General features: G+C 51.1%; 5 protein-coding genes across 9 annotated transcripts; 3 read left to right on the top strand and 2 right to left on the bottom strand.

Annotated features, from left to right (window-relative positions):
• The first annotated feature begins 597 nt into the window (after positions 1-597).
• PPTG_10304 lies at positions 598-2,769 on the top strand. Of its 2 annotated transcripts, XM_008904971.1 has the most exons (4): positions 598-1,113; positions 1,191-1,806; positions 1,877-2,050; positions 2,112-2,769. In XM_008904971.1, exons 1-4 carry the CDS (start codon positions 626-628, stop codon positions 2,376-2,378), a joined length of 1,545 nt encoding a protein of 514 aa, XP_008903219.1. In that variant the 5' UTR covers positions 598-625; the 3' UTR covers positions 2,379-2,769. The 2 variants fall into 2 exon arrangements, with proteins under 2 accessions (XP_008903219.1, XP_008903220.1); XM_008904972.1 differs by having other exon boundaries at positions 1,877-2,769.
• On the bottom strand, positions 1,804-11,365 carry PPTG_10303 (hypothetical protein). Its single transcript, XM_008904970.1, has 2 exons — positions 9,993-11,365; positions 1,804-9,935 (listed from the first exon to the last, which is right to left on the bottom strand). Exon 2 carries the CDS (start codon positions 9,259-9,261, stop codon positions 2,728-2,730), a length of 6,534 nt encoding a protein of 2,177 aa, XP_008903218.1. The 5' UTR covers positions 9,262-9,935; positions 9,993-11,365; the 3' UTR covers positions 1,804-2,727.
• PPTG_10302 (hypothetical protein) lies at positions 9,477-11,354 on the top strand. The gene has a single exon (XM_008904969.1). The coding sequence runs from the start codon at positions 9,506-9,508 to the stop codon at positions 10,865-10,867; it is 1,362 nt and encodes a 453-aa protein (XP_008903217.1). The 5' UTR covers positions 9,477-9,505; the 3' UTR covers positions 10,868-11,354.
• On the top strand, positions 11,093-13,263 carry PPTG_10301 (S-adenosylmethionine decarboxylase proenzyme). The gene has a single exon (XM_008904968.1). The coding sequence runs from the start codon at positions 11,881-11,883 to the stop codon at positions 13,042-13,044; it is 1,164 nt and encodes a 387-aa protein (XP_008903216.1). The 5' UTR covers positions 11,093-11,880; the 3' UTR covers positions 13,045-13,263.
• Positions 13,180-18,100, bottom strand: PPTG_10300 (hypothetical protein). 4 transcript variants are annotated; one of them, XM_008904964.1, is made up of 5 exons: positions 15,209-18,100; positions 14,958-15,145; positions 14,858-14,882; positions 14,703-14,738; positions 13,180-14,638 (listed from the first exon to the last, which is right to left on the bottom strand). In XM_008904964.1, exons 1-5 carry the CDS (start codon positions 18,077-18,079, stop codon positions 13,265-13,267), a joined length of 4,494 nt encoding a protein of 1,497 aa, XP_008903212.1. In that variant the 5' UTR covers positions 18,080-18,100; the 3' UTR covers positions 13,180-13,264. The 4 variants fall into 4 exon arrangements, with proteins under 4 accessions (XP_008903212.1, XP_008903214.1, XP_008903213.1 ...); XM_008904966.1 differs by having other exon boundaries at positions 14,958-18,100; XM_008904965.1 differs by having other exon boundaries at positions 14,703-14,882; positions 14,958-18,100.
• Positions 18,101-18,105: the final 5 nt, after the last annotated feature.

Raw genomic sequence — 18,105 nt, 5'->3', positions numbered from 1 at the left:
GTCGTCGGAGGAAGAGATGGCTGCGAACGTTCAGCGACTAACGTTTTCGCTGTTTCACCACGAAGCGACGGGCTCACGGGCGACGGCCGGGCTTCGAGACGGCGGGCTCCCTTAACAATGGTTCATATCACTGCTGTCGCAGCAGTAGCCTTGATTGCATGTCGCTTTCCGCCGATCTCCATCAGCTCTCGCTGAGCGCTCCGCCGCGGGCTAAGAAATGCTGAAGATGCTGCACAGCACATTGGAGTTCATACTAGCCGTTGAGGTTTATACTGGAGAAAGTAATAAATAGAAGTAGCAATCGATAATGGAATAACACTGCTACCAAGTTTAAAAGTGGTACAGTACAGTGTTATCTTCAATAAATATAAAGTGTACAGAAATGCATTTCAGAGGTTGATCGATTGTCAGAGACTTTGATCGTTTTTGTAACCCACAAACCGATTATCGGATATGCAAGGGTATTTTGAAGATACCGGTTGACATGTAGCACTGTAATTGCACAGTGAAATATGATCAGCAGTGACCTCTCGCTAGAAAAGGTGCATAGTACTTAAAGTACTACTTGAAGTTGTAGGATAGTACTTTCAAATTATTCAGGACGAAACGCTCGAACTGGCCCTATATGATAGCGATCTTTCGAGCGCTGGGTGATTTACAAGTGCCTCTTCCAAGCGCCAGAAACGGCTCCCAACAACGGACAGAATATAGTTTCACCCAGAGAAAGATCCACGTCTCGCCCAGATCCGCATTCGCCTCAGAAGTCCCAACAACGCAAGAGAAAATGGGCAAACCGAACAAGATGGAAGGCCGCGTGAGTGGCACGGGCTCCACGTACGAGCGTCGTGCCTGGACGCGCAAGGAAGACGATGCTATTATCCGTCTCGTGGAGGAGTACGGCACCAAGCGCTGGTCGGTCATTTCCGACCACCTCAATGGGGAGAACCACGGCACCGAGCGTACTGGCAAGCAGTGTCGCACACGGTGGCTTAATCACCTGGATCCTACAATCAAGAAGGACCCCTGGACCGCTGAAGAGGAACAGATTATCGAGGACGCGCAGACGCGTCTCGGCAACAAGTGGGCCGAGATCTCCAAGCTGCTACCTGGCAGGTAATAAGAAATTGTTCTAAAATCTAGGTTTTAGACTTTAGAAGTTGAAGTACTAATCAGTGTTTTCTTGGCTTCAGGACGGATAATGCCATCAAGAACCACTGGTACTCGTCCATGAGACGCACGATGCGCCGCATGGCGAAGCAGCAGAACAAAACGTTGGGCCAAGTGGCGCGAAGCGGTGTAGGAAGCAACAAAGCCGCCAAATTTGGTCCCAATTCGTCACCCGGCTCTATGGTGGAGCTGGCACGGGACGCCATGAACGCTGGTCGTCAAGGCATGTCGTCGACGCAGGCTGCAGTGTACAAAGACTGCTACAACGCCCTGATCAAACAGGCAGAAGACGGAAAAGGACGTCAAAATCAGAAAAATGCCGGCAAAAAACTCAACTCGAAGCGGAAACGCAAAGATCTGCGCATCTGCACAGGCAGTGAGAGCAGCGGCATGTTCTTGCCGGATACGCCTCGGCGTGTCCTACACACGCAGCTGCTGCTACAGCTCTTGAACAACGGGGAGGAAGATTTTGGTACATTCATCACGGTTGCCAGCACAACAAATAAGAACAAGAAGCGCAACGTTCAGGGAAAGAAGAACGGAGCAAATGCAGCTGGAGTCGAGCTAGCAGGTGACCATGCATTTACCGATATGGACGGCTTCCACTCCTTCGAACATCTCGACATTGACTTTAACGAGGTGAGTTGCTCTTTTTAAAGGTGATTTATGTGACTTGCGCTAATTGTATTTCTATGTGTGACGCTAGCAGCAAGTGGCCGAGTTCTTTAACATGCCCACGCCTCAGGGACTGCAGCCTCCGCATAGTTTGCGTCGATCTCCGCGCTTCATGTCGCCTGCAGGTTTCATGAAGGCTGACGGAACAAAGTTTTCCTTTGATGACCTCGACTTCCCTACCGAACTGGACTCCAATACTCTTGAATTCGTGAGTGACCCGGGCTACGAATATCTTGTTTAATTCTTACTGACATTTGCATGTACCACAGGAGATTTCAAGTGAAAACGGTGGAATTCTTCGTCGCTCGCCTCGACTTCGCACGGATGTGTCGGTAGCTTTCCCTCACGCAAATGCGTCAACTTTCGGAATCGGCCGTCAGCCATCACCGCACAAACGCTTGGCACCACCAACGATCGATGTCGCTCTGCAGCAGGAGACGTTTGACTTCGATCACTCCATCACGCCGACGCTCAAGAGCCCCCAGCTGAGGCAATGGCTTGATGGATCACCAAAGAACTTTGTTGCGTCCGTCTAAGCAATGTCGCGTCAGCAAATTCTATCCCCATACCCACCGCGGTCTTCGACAAACCGATTCAAGGAAACGCGACTGGAGGTGCCTTGTCGGCCTTATTGAGTTCTATTTCCTGTATAATGAACTGCATTGAGAACGGCGGCTGGAACTGGGCTTTAATGGAAGCATGAACATCGTAGTATTAGATAGTAACACGGGTATTTCGCGATGAGAAGCGTATTCCCCATTAACACTCCTGCGCCTCAGTTAATGCCCACCGTCACCAATACAAAAAGTAAAACTGACTCATTCTCGCTCCAACGAAAAAAAGATCTGAATCACTCGAAAACTTGAGATCCATACAAGTTGGCGTTCATACTGGTGGGTCACGTTTTCGCGGATCTCCAGCTCCGACCATCGTAAGTTCACTTTGGATTCGATCAATGCCAGATTTACTTCCCTCTCCAGCTTTCTTTTCGGGTAGTTTAATGATAACAGTGTCTTCATCACGACGGAATTGGAGATGTCCAAGGAATTCGAGTGACTGCGCTTCCATCCCCGTTGACTCCAAGTGATACTTCTTCATTAAATCTTCCGAGAAATCAAACTGAAACTCTTCCACACGCTCGGCGTCATAGATCTGTACGCGCAGATTTTCATTCCCGTCTTCAAGTGGCCGAATGAAAGCAGATACGATGACGTAACTCCCACACGGGAGCTTCGCTCCTTTCTTCAGTAGTAAACGCATCGGCTCCACCGGTGGCTTCACTTCACCCAGATTACTGCTACTGGGTCGCACTGGGGTTGCAACAACGAAATCGGACCATTGGAACTTGATACGCATGGGTGCGTAATTGAACCGAGGAATTTGACGCAGTGCCAGGTTTTTAGAATGGATTTCTTGCGTCAACGTTTTACGCTTTCCAATTATTTTGCTCTGGACTCGCTCATCTGGATCATCCAAATCAATATGCCGGCGATTTGGATCGATGGTAAGAATGCTTTGATCAAGTAGTGAACAAATGTGGCCTTGTTCGTGTCGAGCATCATAAGCCAATAGTGTGGTATCACTCGAGGTGAATCTGGCCATCTCAGTCGGGAATGCAAGCAGATCAGGAAGGGTACGTCGAGATATGCGTCTTCTGCTGGCCCTCCGTTTGGCTGAACTCTCGACAGCTTCTTTTGCACAAGCTTTGTCGTTAGGAGCTTGCCATAGTAATACTGACCGCCGAGGTACGTTGAGACGATCAGGTTGCTCTTCTATCGTGGTAATGTCAAAGCGAACTGATCGGGCGTGTTTCGGGGTATATCTTCGCTCTACTATTGATTCATCGACAGGATGTGGTCTGGAGTTGGCATCATTGGCAGCAACAACTGCATTCACAAGACTTTCCATAGTAAGACAAATAACATGCTTGCCATCTTCAAGTGACGAACCAAAACGAGTCGCAGCGTAAAGTTCAATCTCATCGTGTTTGTCAGTATCCTCCATCTTTGTATCTAGAGATTCGCTAGCTTCAACCTCCTGGTCAGGTGTCTTGGACTCGTTTAAGTTCTCTTTCTCGACTTGACAGCAGTTTTCAACTGCATCAACCAAACCTTGCATCGTCGACGCGACAATGCTGGTAGTGGTGAACAAGAACTCTTCCACTACCAACGCCTCGTTAGGTGCAGAGCTGGAAGGCAGTGCAGCGACGTCTGATACAATAGCATCATCGTTCAATTGAGTGGAGCCGTCGTCCAAAGCCAAAGTATTTGGGTCATTGTCAGCTGTTGGTTGTGGTTGTTGCTGTTGGACTTCACTGACCGCAGGTTCCAGGATCGGCGCACTGGAGTCGTCAGGTGTGGGCTCACTCTCATCTTGATCGGTATCGGGGGTAACTTCGATCTCCAATTCGGCCGTACAAGGGTCCTCGATTCTGTTGTTTTCTTCTATCGCCTCCACATCGGCTACTCGTTCGCAAGAATTGGACAGTCTGCTGAGCGCTACTGCGATGGCCTGGGAAGCAAAAAGGCTGGCCACGCCTGAAACAATCTCCTGTGTTGCAAATTCATCACAAATCGAGGCTTTTGGCCTCTCAATGTCAAGTGCTACAGGTGTTTCCACAGCATTGCTATGCTCACTCGTGGAATCAATTGCAGCGTTTTCCACTGCTTCCACGCAGTCCTGAATGATCTGAGAGATTTCCGACTCGTCGTTTGTACGGTCTGACTCCTCAATGCTGTTTGCTTCCACAACGTGAGGTTCCTCGACCTCAGCTTTCATTCCCGATAAGACTTCAGACTCGCTGGTACGTGCATCCGACTCATTCTGCTCGATCGACGTCATTTCGTTAATAGACTCCGGTCCCAACTCGTCGCATCCATGCTCATCGACCACGTTCGTATCATCAAAGCTATCGTTTTGCTGCGGGCGCACGACTGAAGATAGTGCCTCAACTGAGTCTACGAGGTCTATAACAATCGTCAGAATATCACCAACATCGTTCACGACATCCTGAATACAACCGTCGGTGGTGATTTGTTCCAAAGGCATGGCACCTGCATCTCCGCTTTGCTCGGGTGAGGAACCAACTTCTTGCTCTCTAACACGTGGTTCCTGCCCAATAATCTCGGTCGATGCTGATACATCCTCAGTCTGTGGTGTGTTGTCAGGAACTGCAGTTGCGTAGTTTAAAGATTCCACGACTTCGTCATTGACTAAAGGAACGCTCACTATTGGATGTGAATCTTCCATTGCGTTAGTGGCGGAATCATCGATGCCATTTGTCGACGTAGGAACACTGATATCTACCGCCACAACTTCAACAGTATTCGCACTCGTGTTCGCATCTGCAACTTCATCGATCTCCTGGTTTCCACGGATTGAAGGAGCATGGTCAAGTATCTCCATAAGATCATTCACAAAGTTCGTAGCGCAAGCCTTCGCGACAGCAGCCGCTACCTGGACGTCCTTTTTTGCTTCAACAATGCTTTCCGTGGCACCAGCATCGGTCTCAGAGCTCGCTAGTACACCACAATCGTCTGGTTCGCCATCAACGGGAGAGTTTGTATCTGGTTTTGCCAGAGTATCGATCGATGGGGTGGTACCGTCTTCCACCTCGGCGTTCAAAACTGGAGGAGACAATTCCTCTTTTGCCGAGGGAACTTCATCTGTATTGTCTTCTGCATCTAAAATACCAATCACCTGGATGACAGCATCTTCTATCACATCTGCAACATTAGGCAGCTCCTCTTCCCTCTCTGAAGCATCACTGCTTTTCTGAATAGAGATAACCCTCGAAAGTGCAGTGCATTCCGCAAGATCAACGAGCACTTTAGCCACACAAGCTTCTGGTGTTTCTGATGGAAGAAGGTCCAGGGTAGACGCTGGGTCAGCTAGTTCCGTAATGTCAGCGTTGTCAGGCACACCATCCGAGACATCCTCTCTGCTATCCTGATGCGATGAAACACACTCCACAATCTCAATCAGTGCTTCGGCCACGCTGTCTGCTGAATCAAGGGGCGACATCTTGAGCATCTCAGGAGGAATAGACGATGAGGCTACGTTTTCTTCTTGCAACAATCTCGACACTTCAGTTTGTGATCCTATCGGCTCCATTGTCTCTGTAATTTCGCTTGGTTTTTTCACGGGTAGAATACGAATCTCTTGAGTCTCGATCGAAGGAGCATCATCAAGCTTAGCGTTTTCAACCGAAGAATCTGCTACGTCCAGTATGCCCGGGTTTTCAGCGTCGACTTTATTGTCCGCATGGTCGGTAATCTCCATTTCTACGCTTGTTTTCCCTTCACTTTCCAGTGGATTTGGTTCTTCGCCAGGTAAATCATTGGCAGCGACTTCAGGCCTGCCATCAGACTCACTGACGATTGATTGGTCATGCCTCATTGGTTCTGTTTCCAATTCGGAGCTGTACACATCTCTACTCTGTTCGTAGGCTGTGGTGGCCATGTCGCGACCTTCCACGTTATCCGCGATCTCTGCAGCTGCTTCTGATGAAGGTAGTTCTTCGTCAGCATTCACAACAGCTAACTCGTCTTCTCCGTCATCGATTCTTAGATCAAGAATTTGACTGGCATCCTCCAACACGGCACCGATATCAGGTTCACCCACAATAGCTTCTTCTTCCATGGCAATGTTTGAGTTGATGCTTGTGTCCCCTTCAGTGGTGTCAAGAGAAGGTAAATCGCTTGCCTCGCGAGTTTTAGTTTTGTCTGCATACTCAGATGCGTTTTCGTGTTCCAAGTAGTCGGAAGAAGCCTCAGTATCCAGACCGTGATCAGTGGTTTCTTCAGTCGAGGTGACGGGCTCAGCAGAAAGATGTCGAGAAGTACACGGCTCCTCTATGGGTGACGAATCCTCGAAACTTTCAGTGACGGCAGCTGTGATATCCTCTGGTTGAAAATTGTATTCATCAAATTTCGCGTCATTTGTGATAGAATCATTGACCAACTCGCTGAGTTCTTGAGTGCTTACCTTTTCATCAATCGGCGTACGGGGTTCACTAGCATCACATGATTCCACTATTGGCACTTCTGTCGCGCTGTCATTTCGGATTTCAATCTTGGCGCTTAGAATTTCGCTCGGACCTGACTCGTTCTGTAATGTCTTATCTGATTCTTTCGTGATGAAATCCACTGAACTCGCTGCAGGCGCAATGGTGTCAGAAGGCCATTCTTCATCTGAATTCGGAAACGGAGTCTCTTCAAATAATTCACACGACATCTTGTCATTCGTATCGTTCGTTACTGCATCACTTGAATGATCCTCCGTGTGTTGTTCAAGCTCAGCCTCAGGAGGCACTTCGGCATTTTTTGCATAGAGCTGCAATGGTGCTTCGTTAGCAATATCCTTTGTAGTCTCTATAACTCCACTTTCATGCTGGACATCGGGAAGATGGTTAGCGACACCCTGTGAATCTGGTATGTCATTCGAATTCAGGTCGACACTTTGCTGAACTTCAGCGTTGTATGCATCTGCTGTGACCGCATGTTCCGCTGCCTTAGCTTGTGCTTCAGCTAGTTCTTTGCGTAGCTGTTCGAGTTCGTCCAACAGCGTTTTCTCTCTCGAGCTTGGTCTCGAGTTTTCTGCCTGGTCTTCACGCCTTGGAGTGTCAGCCTTAGATTTCGGCGACGAGACAATGGGAGGCTCATTGCTCTTAACTCCGCTTTGAGGTCTTCTGGACGGGGTTTTAGGTGGAGACATCGGTCTAGCAGGTCTCGATGGCGTCGTAACGAATCCCGTAAGCTGCGTATCGTACAATAAATCTTCACTTCGAGGCTCGACGCCAAACGGATGCAAACTCAAATTCTCCAACGCCGTGACCTCACGCGCCTGCATGAGGCGAGATATAGTTGCCTCAGAGAGCTTGATAATACTCTCTTGTCGCGCTTGATACGCTTGCGAGTGTGCCAGCAGATTCTCAAGCTCCAGGATCCGAGACTGCGTCTCAATATGCTCAGCCTCAACCGTGCTAGTGTTGTCTTTACTACCCAGAATGGCTGTCTTTCGCAGGCTAAGCTCAAGCGGAGACAGCGTCCGATCCTTCTGCAAGAGCCGCACGGACACTTCCAAGTCGTTCACCTTGTCTCGTAGCTTCTGCTTCTCATCCTGATGTCTCTCCAGCTTCAGTTCGTACTCCGTTTTGAGATTTCGCATGGCCTGGTCGTGTGCAGCAGACAGAACTTCCGCCTCCCCTTCCTTCCACTCTCGGAATCGATGTCTGGTGTCCTCAATCACCGCCACAAATCGAGCCTTTTCGTCCTGAGCTTGACGCGCCATCTCCTCCATTTTCCGAGCCTGGAAGTTCATCTGCGCCTTCATCTCAGCTGCGTGGGTACGGAGCTGCGTATTCTCTTCCTGAGCAGCCCGTAATTCTTGATCCACGGTCTCTAATTCAACGACAAACTGACGTTTAGCCGCTTCAACCTCACGGAATAAGTCAACCTGCCGCATTTTCTCCTCCACGACCTGCGCGCGTGTTGCTTTGAGTTCTTTCTGCCAATTGAGCTTCTCCTTGAGTAACTCGCGGAGTTTTTCCTCGCGATTCTCAGCTCGTCGCTCTGCCATCTTGACCTGCTTGCGCGCCAGCTCCAATTCCAGCTCCGTCTTCTCCACTGTACGCTCCATGTCTCGAGAGCGGATGCGTAGTTCAGCGTTCTTGCCCAGTGTTGCACACAGCTCTTTGTCCTGGTCTGTAACGATAGCTCGAGGTGACATTGGGGGTCGTGCTACACGATGCGGGGGCTGTAATGGCGGCGACGGCATGGTTCTCAGCTTCCTGGGTGAATTAGCAGGCGCGACGGGTGATTGAGACACAATGAAGCCAGTTGAAGGCTCATCGAACTCACTTACGGGGATTTGAACGTCCTCTTCTAGTGAAGAATAGTCTGACATGGCTGGATACGTTGACGGCCGTGTTGCTGTGCCAAGAGCAACTCGACTACGGCGCTCGTTCTCCAACTCAGCGTTTAATAAGTTAATCGTGCCGTACATTTGCTCCATATATGCGAGCTGAGCCTGCTCTGTGTCGGACGCATAGAGACCATCTGTTACCGGACGTTGGCGAACCGGTTCCGCTCTCCTTGTTGCTGCCATGGACGCCATCTCGGCACGGCGTGGCGGTGGAGAAAGAGCTTCATTGGTGGACTGGTGGAACTGGTCGTCCATTGGGTCGGACGAAGAGCGAGGCGTCGTCCAGCTACTTCGCTTGGAAGCGCTGGGGGCTGTAGGCAACACTGGGAGAATCCTTTCTCCAGTGCCATATTCTGCGCGTCGAGCTGTTGCTACCGCTTCAGCTGTGCTACCTGGAGGAGGTCGAGAACTTGGAACAGCCATCCTCGCAACACGACTTGGAGGGATGTAGTCGGCATTTCGACCGGCATTAGTCCACGACGATGACCGGTCCATCCTCTGTAAAGAAGCACAGGACTTGCCGGTGGGTTTCCTGAGCTAACGTGAATGCCTTGAGCTGAGATGACATTCTGGGGCGTTACGCACCGGTCGCAACCAGGTTTATTTAGCAAGGCCTCATCGTCGCACTCCAAGTTATCTTTCATTCGTACTTAATGTGAGTATGGCTACATGTACTTTTAGTATCAGATGATCTGATTCAAACCCCGCTCATCTGATTCCCTTTAGAGCGATCAAGGCGATGACGCGGCGGTTAGTAGCAGCGCTGGCTGCTCTGAGTGCGGCTTCTGTGGCTTCCGCAGCGCCGTTCGCGTCCTCTCTAGATGCCTCGTATGTGGTACAGCTGCATGCGACACGTGATGGCTTCAGTCCGCCCGAGGACGGCGTTAAGATGCGCTCACAGCTCATGACGACTGAGTCGGGTCAGCAATTCGAGTGTTTCCTGCCGCCGCTGGCCTCGGAAGTCGATGACGCGGCAGCCGACGCGACAGACTCGCTGACTACTAAGGAAAAGGCGGAGAAGGAGCAGCTCGCCGCCTTCTTAAACTTTGGCCGGGCAGCGGCGCAGAAGGTGAGACCCAAGTGCGTACAATACGTAGACAAGGAGACCGAATGGGTCTACGAGGTCTGCTCGGGCCTGTTAATTCGCCGCGTAAGTCTTAAAACTGCAACTATACAAGAGGAAACGTCAGCGGAAATGCAAGTGAATGCAGTAGGAGAAATATCACCTTCGAAAGGTAAACTCGAAGGTACCGGACATGAAGTGGAGGAACTCGGTGCGTTTGTATCAGACTCCAGTCGCCCGGCACTGAGCTACGACCAGTTCGCCATGCAGGAGACGCAAGATCGAGTGAAAAATCATCGCAAGCCGCTCTTCACGCAGACGTTTGGCAAAGATGAACAGCAGATCCAAGTGCAATTTATCTGCAGCGCCACGTCGCGAGACGATGGCATTTCGGCTGTGAAGTGGAGAGATGATTCGCCGAAAGGAGGACCTCGTGAAGTTGCTGCCTTCCTCGTGGGCTCGAGAGTATTTTGCGACCCGCATCATTCGGACGCAGACGACAACGACTTGTTTACGGTGCGCTCGCTGTTGCAGCCGCTGGAGGACGCTCGGACGTGTGTCACGCGGAATGAAGGCTGGTGGACGTACGAATTCTGCTTCGGGCGCTCACTGAGACAGTACCATAGGGACGGAGACGGTCGTATCACTGCTGAGTTCTCACTGGGCACGTTCGACGCAGCAGGCAACCGAGAGCTGGAGCGTTCAGGCTCGGCGTTGGTCTCGGAGCATATTGACGCAACTCATGATGTGTCGCGTCCCGCTTACTTGGAGCTGTACGACCACGGCACGTTCTGCAAGGAGTTTGAGAGCCATGCACCGCGAAAGGCTAAAGTATTCTACTACTGCAGTCAGGGAGGAACGAGTCATCATATTTTGACAGTCAAGGAGACGCAGACGTGCAGCTACACGGTTAAGGTGTCGTCCCCAGTACTGTGCGATCACCCGCACTTCCTCAACGATGAGCAGAAGAGCGACCAGGAAGCTGAGATTCTGCACTGCATCCCAGTGGCAGAGGCTCCAGTAAAGACAGACGAGTAGAGATAACGTTGATAAAATCATGTTGCAATGGAGAAGGTCGCGTTCCTGGTTACCTTTAGGTACCATGATCTCCCTCGGCGACACAACCGTAGCATTGATGCAGGCCAAAACCACTAAACTCGTGCCGGTGTTGGATGCTACAGGTATCATTGCGGTGGTCCAAGCGCACATCTACCGAGGGCTATTCGGCAGAAGTTATGCAATATATCATGCACACACGATACCATGCACCGGCGTTCATTGCCCTACCGCTTCGACCCGACTCGAGGCTCAAGCGTTGCTGACGTGGTTTCTGATAACGGTCGTCGTTACGTGTGCGGAATAGCGAGGCCAAGTCTCCTTAAAACGGCTGAAGATACCGTCGCGCGATGCCTCCACCAAGCAACCTCCAGCATATCCAAATCTTTCCCTCTACATGAGTGAAGCGGCTCCAGCTCGGGCCTGGTGGTGGACGACGAGCAGGTTCCAGAAGACCAATTTGTGGGCATAAAACCTCGGATTGTGGACTGTAAAACCTCAATTTCGCAATGTTTCTGTACATCTGTACGAAAACTGTGCTTTCGTCGGATCCGCATCGCCACCACCAGCGCTCCACTCGTTTGGCTCATTCCAAAACTTGCCTCGCGCCCGCCGTTCGTTTGTGCCGGTGTTGCCCCTCAAACCTCCGCTCTCCTCCGCCTCCGCGCCGCCTTCGCCCCTCCCGTCGCCGCTGCCCCGTGGATTCGAGTGAAACTAGGAAAGAAAGAAAGAAAGCCCTCCGCTCGCCATTCTTCCTCTCTCTCCTCCTTCCTCGGCCCTCTCCGCCAGCCCAGACACGCCACGTTGTTCATGCTGTTGGTCGACCCGCTTTTTATCAGCAGCGACGACATTGTTGACCCCACCACCATCTTCACGGGCTTCTTCTACATTGGCGCGTGCGACGACCCAGCCTAACAGGCCTACCAACACCAGATCCGACTAGATACCAAGCCCCCCCCCCCCCCCCAATTTGACCTACGCCAATCTTGATCAAGATGGCGCAACCTTTCCCTGAACCTATTAAACTCCACGATGACGAGACCAGCTCGACCCAGTCGGAGGCCTCGGACACCGTACCGAACACCTTCGAGGGTCCCGAGAAGAACCTCGAGATCGACTTCAAGCTCGGTGTCGGCCACGAGCGCGGCTTGCGCGAAGTGCCTCGCAACGACCTGGACGAAATGTTGGAAGCGGGACAGTGCCAGATTCTGTCCCGTACGAGCAACGAGCACATCGACGCCTACGTGTTGTCCGAGAGCTCCATGTTCATCTACGCGCACAAGATTGTGCTCAAGACATGCGGTACCACCACGCTGCTCAAGTGTCTGCCCTACATCAAGACCTTCTCAGAGCGTCTGGGTCTTGAGATCGAGTGGGTCAACTACTCCCGCAAGAACTACACCTTCCCAGAGGAGCAAAAGTATCCGCACACCAGCTTCCAGACGGAGGTGGCGTTCCTCAGCTCGTACTTCCCGGACGGCTCGGCCCACGTACTGGGTCCGTTGAATCACGATCACTGGTACATTTACGCGTGGGACGCTGACATCCATGAACAGCCTGGTGCATTGACGTGCAACCCAGACTTGAAGGAACCCCGTGCCAATGAGAGCACCCTGCAGGTTCTGATGCAGGACATGCACCCGAGTGTGGCCAAGCAATTCTTCAAGAATAACGACAGCACCATGACCTCCCGTCGTATGACGATTGAGAGTGGCATCCGTGACCTGGTGCCCGGTGCAGTGATCGATGACTTTGCCTTCGATCCGTGTGGATACTCGATGAACGGCATCCTGTTTGATGCCTACTACACGATTCACATCACTCCGGAGAGCCACTGCAGCTACGTGAGCTTCGAGACCAACGCGCGTCTCCGCTCATACGCGTCGCTGCTCAAGAACGTGCTGCGTTGCTTCCGTCCGGCCAAGTACTCGGTGAGTGTGTACACGGACCGTAACGCACTGGAGTCTGCTAAGGGCAACAACATGTTCGCGGAGGACATGGTCAAGATCGACGACGACCTGCTGTACAAGCGCAAGGGCGGACACACCCAGGCCACGTTCGAGGGCGACTACATGTGCCGCATGGCCAACTATGCCCAGACGGACAAGCCTGTGCTCAGCCGCGCCGCCCAGAAGATACGCTCTCCTTCTTTCGCTTAGGCGGAGGAAGCGACAGCTGCTAAGGTGGTCATTGCCAAAGTGGCACGAAGTTCTGCCACTTCGCACTCTTCATTTCTCTTTTCCTTTTAGTACCCTTCATTGCAGAAAACAAGACACAAAAAAAATCTACAGTAAGTGTAGCAGTAAATATGATAAGGGTTTGTATAACGTCAACCATGAGACGAGACATGGCTACATATCTTAGTCATCCACTTCAACTTCAGTTTATTTGTGAACTTTGTGGTGACGATGGTCCGACCTCCTCGTGGTCATATTCAGCTTCGTCTTCTTTGCTCTCGTCATCATCATCTGTGTCGGTCTCATTGCCCTCAGGTAGGGATTCCTCGATCCTTGGCATAGTCAACTCATCGAACTGTAGCGACTGCCGCTTTATACTCACGCGACGTAGGTGCTGCAAAGCCGCCATGTAGTCATCGATCGCACCTTCATCCGCTCTCTCGAGGAATGTCTCGCGTAGCTCGTTTTCCAACGCCGCGACGTCCGCGACGTCTGGAATTCCGGTCGCTTGTGCATCGAGCGATTGTTGGACTACTGAGGTGTAGCTAGGAGCCTCGGGAGTGTCGACTAAGCCTTCATCTTCATTAGTACCTGGAAGCGCAGGGTTCACACCGAAGAGTGCGCTAAGTCTTTGAACGTTTTGAATGGCGCGCACAGTCGTCTTGAACTGTAGCTCCTTCCGCCGTAGCCCGGCTATTTGGTCGGCATCGAGATGCTGGTACCGTGATATCTCGCGCATGATCTGTCGATGACACAGCCACGCTGTCTTCGCATCTACGCGACGATCCAGTAGTTGGTCCAGGAAAGCAACACGGAATATAAGTGACTTCGCTGTTGGCGCGTGGGTGATGCTCGTTTGAAGTACTTGGGCGACAGCCTCGCGATCGTGTGCCCACGTTTCGCGCAGTAGTTCGAACTGGTACGCTTCCTCTTGGTCATCTTGTGAGGCTGCTTTAGCAGTACTGTTAGGTTGCTGGGAACTGCCACTGGTGGCGAGGCTAGGTCCACCAGTACTGCTGGCTGCGGCTGCTGCAGCGGCGTTCTTGGCTCTTGCTATACCCGTAGCTGCAGCACTGAGAGGAGCTGGACTAAGCACCCTCTCCAGCAAGATAACGTCCAGGAATCGAGCAAAAGAGATTCTATGTGGCTTTGTGAAGTCGTGAGCTGCCTCAAATACCTTCTGTAGGAATCGGTCATCCACTGTTGGAGATAAATGGGTCACCACGGACGCAAACTCGTCGAACTCGAGGCTACCATCGCCGTTGATGTCACCCGCCTGGTACACAGCTCCAAGCACCTTCTCGAGTAATGCTCGCTGTGACTCGAACTCTTCCACACATAACGTTAGCAGGTCACTTTCAAGAATAAACTCGTCGTCGCGTGGACACGCCTTTGCTCGGATACGCTCTGCTAACGCGTCCATCCCGCGAGCATACACTCCGAAGCGTTCTCGTAGTGCTTCTTGCACTGTCGATATTGCAAACGTGATGCGTATCTTGAATTGTCGCTTTGGTATCTCAATACGGTGCTTGGAACCACCCAAGAAGGTCCCAAGAGACCACCGACTAAGCAAACCCTACAGAATGAAGACATGCATATGTATTATTTGCGCTTCCACAAGAACATTGACGTCACCTTACCAAAACAAACTTGTGTTCGTGGAAACCTAAGGGGTTGTGGACGAAACAACGACAAAAACAACACAAAACGAGTCAAGACCGTTAAAGACAACTCGTGTGAATCGTAGCGAGAAAGATCATGCAAATGTAAGAACAATAAGTGGTGAAATGGATATCTGAATGCCCATGAACCGTAGGCAGCTATTACAGCAAAGTTCAAGGTATATGTGAGCAAAGTTTTAGCATTAACATCAGATAGAACGTAAGACAACGTACAGATGACACTGGAAAACCTTCTTTTCGTGTTTACGCAGAGACTGAATGAGTTTCAGCAGGTGACGTTGTGCAAGTGTCTTGAGCCCGTACTTGCGAATGTGCCAGTCGTAAATGAACTCGCTGAACTCCATACGTCGATTTCCGTACTGTAGCGTCGATACCATGCCCTCGTAGTTGTCACGATAAAGCTAAACCAGCAGCCAATTCAAATCAAACTAGACCATTCCGCAATTTTGAAGTCAACAACTCACCTGATTGACAATGCGCAGAAGAATATCCACGTTAAAAAGATTGACGCCACGCAGCGCTCCAGCATTCTTGATGTTCACCGGGATATCTCCTTTGTTTGCACGAATAGCAGCAACAAAACCGGTATCACCTTCACTTGACACGTTCGGGCTTTCTCCACCTTGCATTGGCACAGTCATTTGGTATTTACTCTCTTGTAGTTGAGCTGCCTTCGCGGACGCACGTCGTAGATTTGTGACGATCCTCATCGCTTCTTCGTCACCTTCAGCAACAGCAGTATCGTCGTCATCACTGTCGTCTCCGCCTTCATCATTTGTTTTTGCTTCGGCTGCAGCAACTCGAATACGTGCCATTTTTGCCTTGACGGCAGATGAAATCAGTTGAGATACGACGTCGAAGTTGTTGGAGCGTGCAAGCGACTGCACCGCAAGAAGTATTGGCACGTCGCGGTCAGCAGCTAATGAGAGTCGACGTTTGCCTCCTCCTGGCGAAACTACAGGGGCTTCAACGAGTGCTCCAGCGTTCTCGAGTTTAGATGCAAGATCCATGATGGTAAGAACGTCGTCACTTGCGCTCACACTGCTCGGTGCTGAATCTTCATTGTCGACGAGTGGAGCCAAACTGCGCACGAACTTGCTGAGCTTGACAAGCAATACACCCATTGCCTCAACATCTTCGCGAACATTGTCGCCGGCTGTGGTTGAGTATACTTCTGGTTTTACTGGCAAAGGAGCAAAAGGTTTCTCGTTCGAAGGCCCAGCTTGCCAGGAGCTAGTGAGATGCTGTGTAGTTCCATAATTACTGACAACTTTAGTCATGCCACCGCCTGCTGTATCGACTCCAGCAGCGCCTAAACTTGTGTCAGCGAGCGCTGCAAAGAGTTTTGCCAGGATGGGCATGCGTCGATATGCGCCAGTGATCGTCTCGGTGCTCATCGTGTGAACACGTGCATCACCCAGCGCAACTAGCATCGATTGTAGTTGATCTAACTTCATCAAGAACTGCTGCTCAACTGAGAGAGGCGTACGTATCGATCCTCGTGGGTTTTGTGTGATAATCTGCTGATCTGGCTGAGGTGGTTGCACTGGTATGACTGCTACGGGAGCAGGTAGCGGTACGTGACGATGATACCCGCTCTTGGATGCATGTTTCCCCTGCCCGTCGAGTGCCTCGAGCAATTGCCAAACTGCATCCATGACATGTACACCCGGTCCGTTCTCCATCTTGATAACCTCAGTGAGATCATTGTGAAGAAGTTCAAGCAACGGCGTGGATTCTCTGTCGACCGGTGTTTTAAGTCGCCTTCGACTGTGATCGCTCCGACGAAAGGAGGTGCGTCTACTGCTCTGATTCTCCTTATCTACACGCTCACTAGGGCCAGACAAAGACAACCGCCCTCGCTCACGTATTGTAAACTTCTGGAGCCGACGCTTGTCGTGCTTTGTATCTCCAAGATTTTCTTTGAATTCATCGTCGTTCTCGTCCGAGCTATCCCCGTCATTTTCATTGCCGTCATAGGCCTCAGTGATGCCGCTGAGATCGACGAATCGAGTGGAACGTCGTCCTCGCTTCCTGGCAGGTCCTCGCGAACCCAGGGGCTTCTCGTCAGTTGTTTCGACCTTGAGTGCTTCTTTCTCCTTCTCATTTTCAGCCGTGTTTGTGGATGAAGCTACTTTCTCATCGACTGTTGCTGGCTCAAGCTGCAGTTTTGCTTCTTGGATCATCTTCTGGAACTGTGGTGATTGTTGAAGAGCTGCCCAGATCTGCATAAACGTCTGAGTGGTGCAGTTGTCAAGAAATATGTGTAGGATGGCACTGGCCTCGTGTTCGTTAGCTTGGCTTGCAATCTGGCAAAAGAATGCCAAGCGTTCCTCGTGAGGTAGTCCCCAAAAGTCTAACAACAGCATGACCGTATTGTCCTGCAAGATACCTACTTCACCCAAAGCCCCAGCTACGACTCCCGGACTGCGGGGTCTTCTGTGTGGAACTCGTCGTCGTAGTGACTCGAGCTCACTTTCTAGTTGCTGACAATACAGGTAGAACGGAACGCGGTCCTTGGGTCGATTGGTTGACGGTGATCGCCGTGTAGACCGTAGCGATGAACTGTCGCTCCAAACGTTAAAATTCAGTCCAAAACCCAGCCCAATACTTGATTGCAATCCAGTGGCATTGTCTTCGTCGCTGTTGTCTTCAGTAAAGTCGTTGGTATCGCGTGCTGGACGTTTAAATAGGAGGGCAATCAATAGATCACGTAGAGATTTGAGCGAGTCAACGTAGCGAAAGAACGCCTTCGGACTGCCCGCACCCCCAACTTCACTTTCTGACAACACGAGCGGGAGGTTGGAGAAGAATGTCTCGAATACTTCCCAGAGCACAGACCCGTCATCTTCTTCATCGTCTTGATGGGGGTCATCAACTACGTTTTTGCTTCTTAGGAACTGCCGCCATCGCACAAAGAATTCCTTCAGCACAGTATCACCGCGATCACTTGTCAGCAACTCCAGTATTCGTCGATCCCGAGATATCACTGCAGACTGTTGTGAGTCAAACTGTTGCAGATAGTCTGGGTGCTTTGCCTCAATGATATCCCGCAAAAGTTGGTGAAGTTGGAAAAGCTCGTGGTGAAAATTGGTCGATATCTGATCACGTAGTGGCGATTGAATTGTGTACGACGGCGATGGATCCATCCGTTGAAGTTTTACCTGACGAGGCGACATTCGCGAACGATGCGGTACCGATACGTGGGGATAACCTGCCAATGCTGCCGATGGTGGGGTTGCGTGATTCATACGCAACGGGGGCGGACCACGAGGGTGAAGCCGCAGCATCGACTCGTTCCCATTAGGTTTCCTTGGCGAAGGTGTTGTTGACATGGTAAAGAGTTAGGATCACTTACCGA

Source organism: Phytophthora parasitica (assembly GCF_000247585.1).
Source record: "Phytophthora parasitica INRA-310 unplaced genomic scaffold supercont2.19, whole genome shotgun sequence".
Classification (NCBI taxonomy): Eukaryota; Oomycota; class Peronosporomycetes; order Peronosporales; family Peronosporaceae; genus Phytophthora; species Phytophthora nicotianae.
The sequence above is the reverse complement of the archived record's forward strand: the minus strand, read 5'-3'. Positions and strand labels throughout refer to the sequence as shown.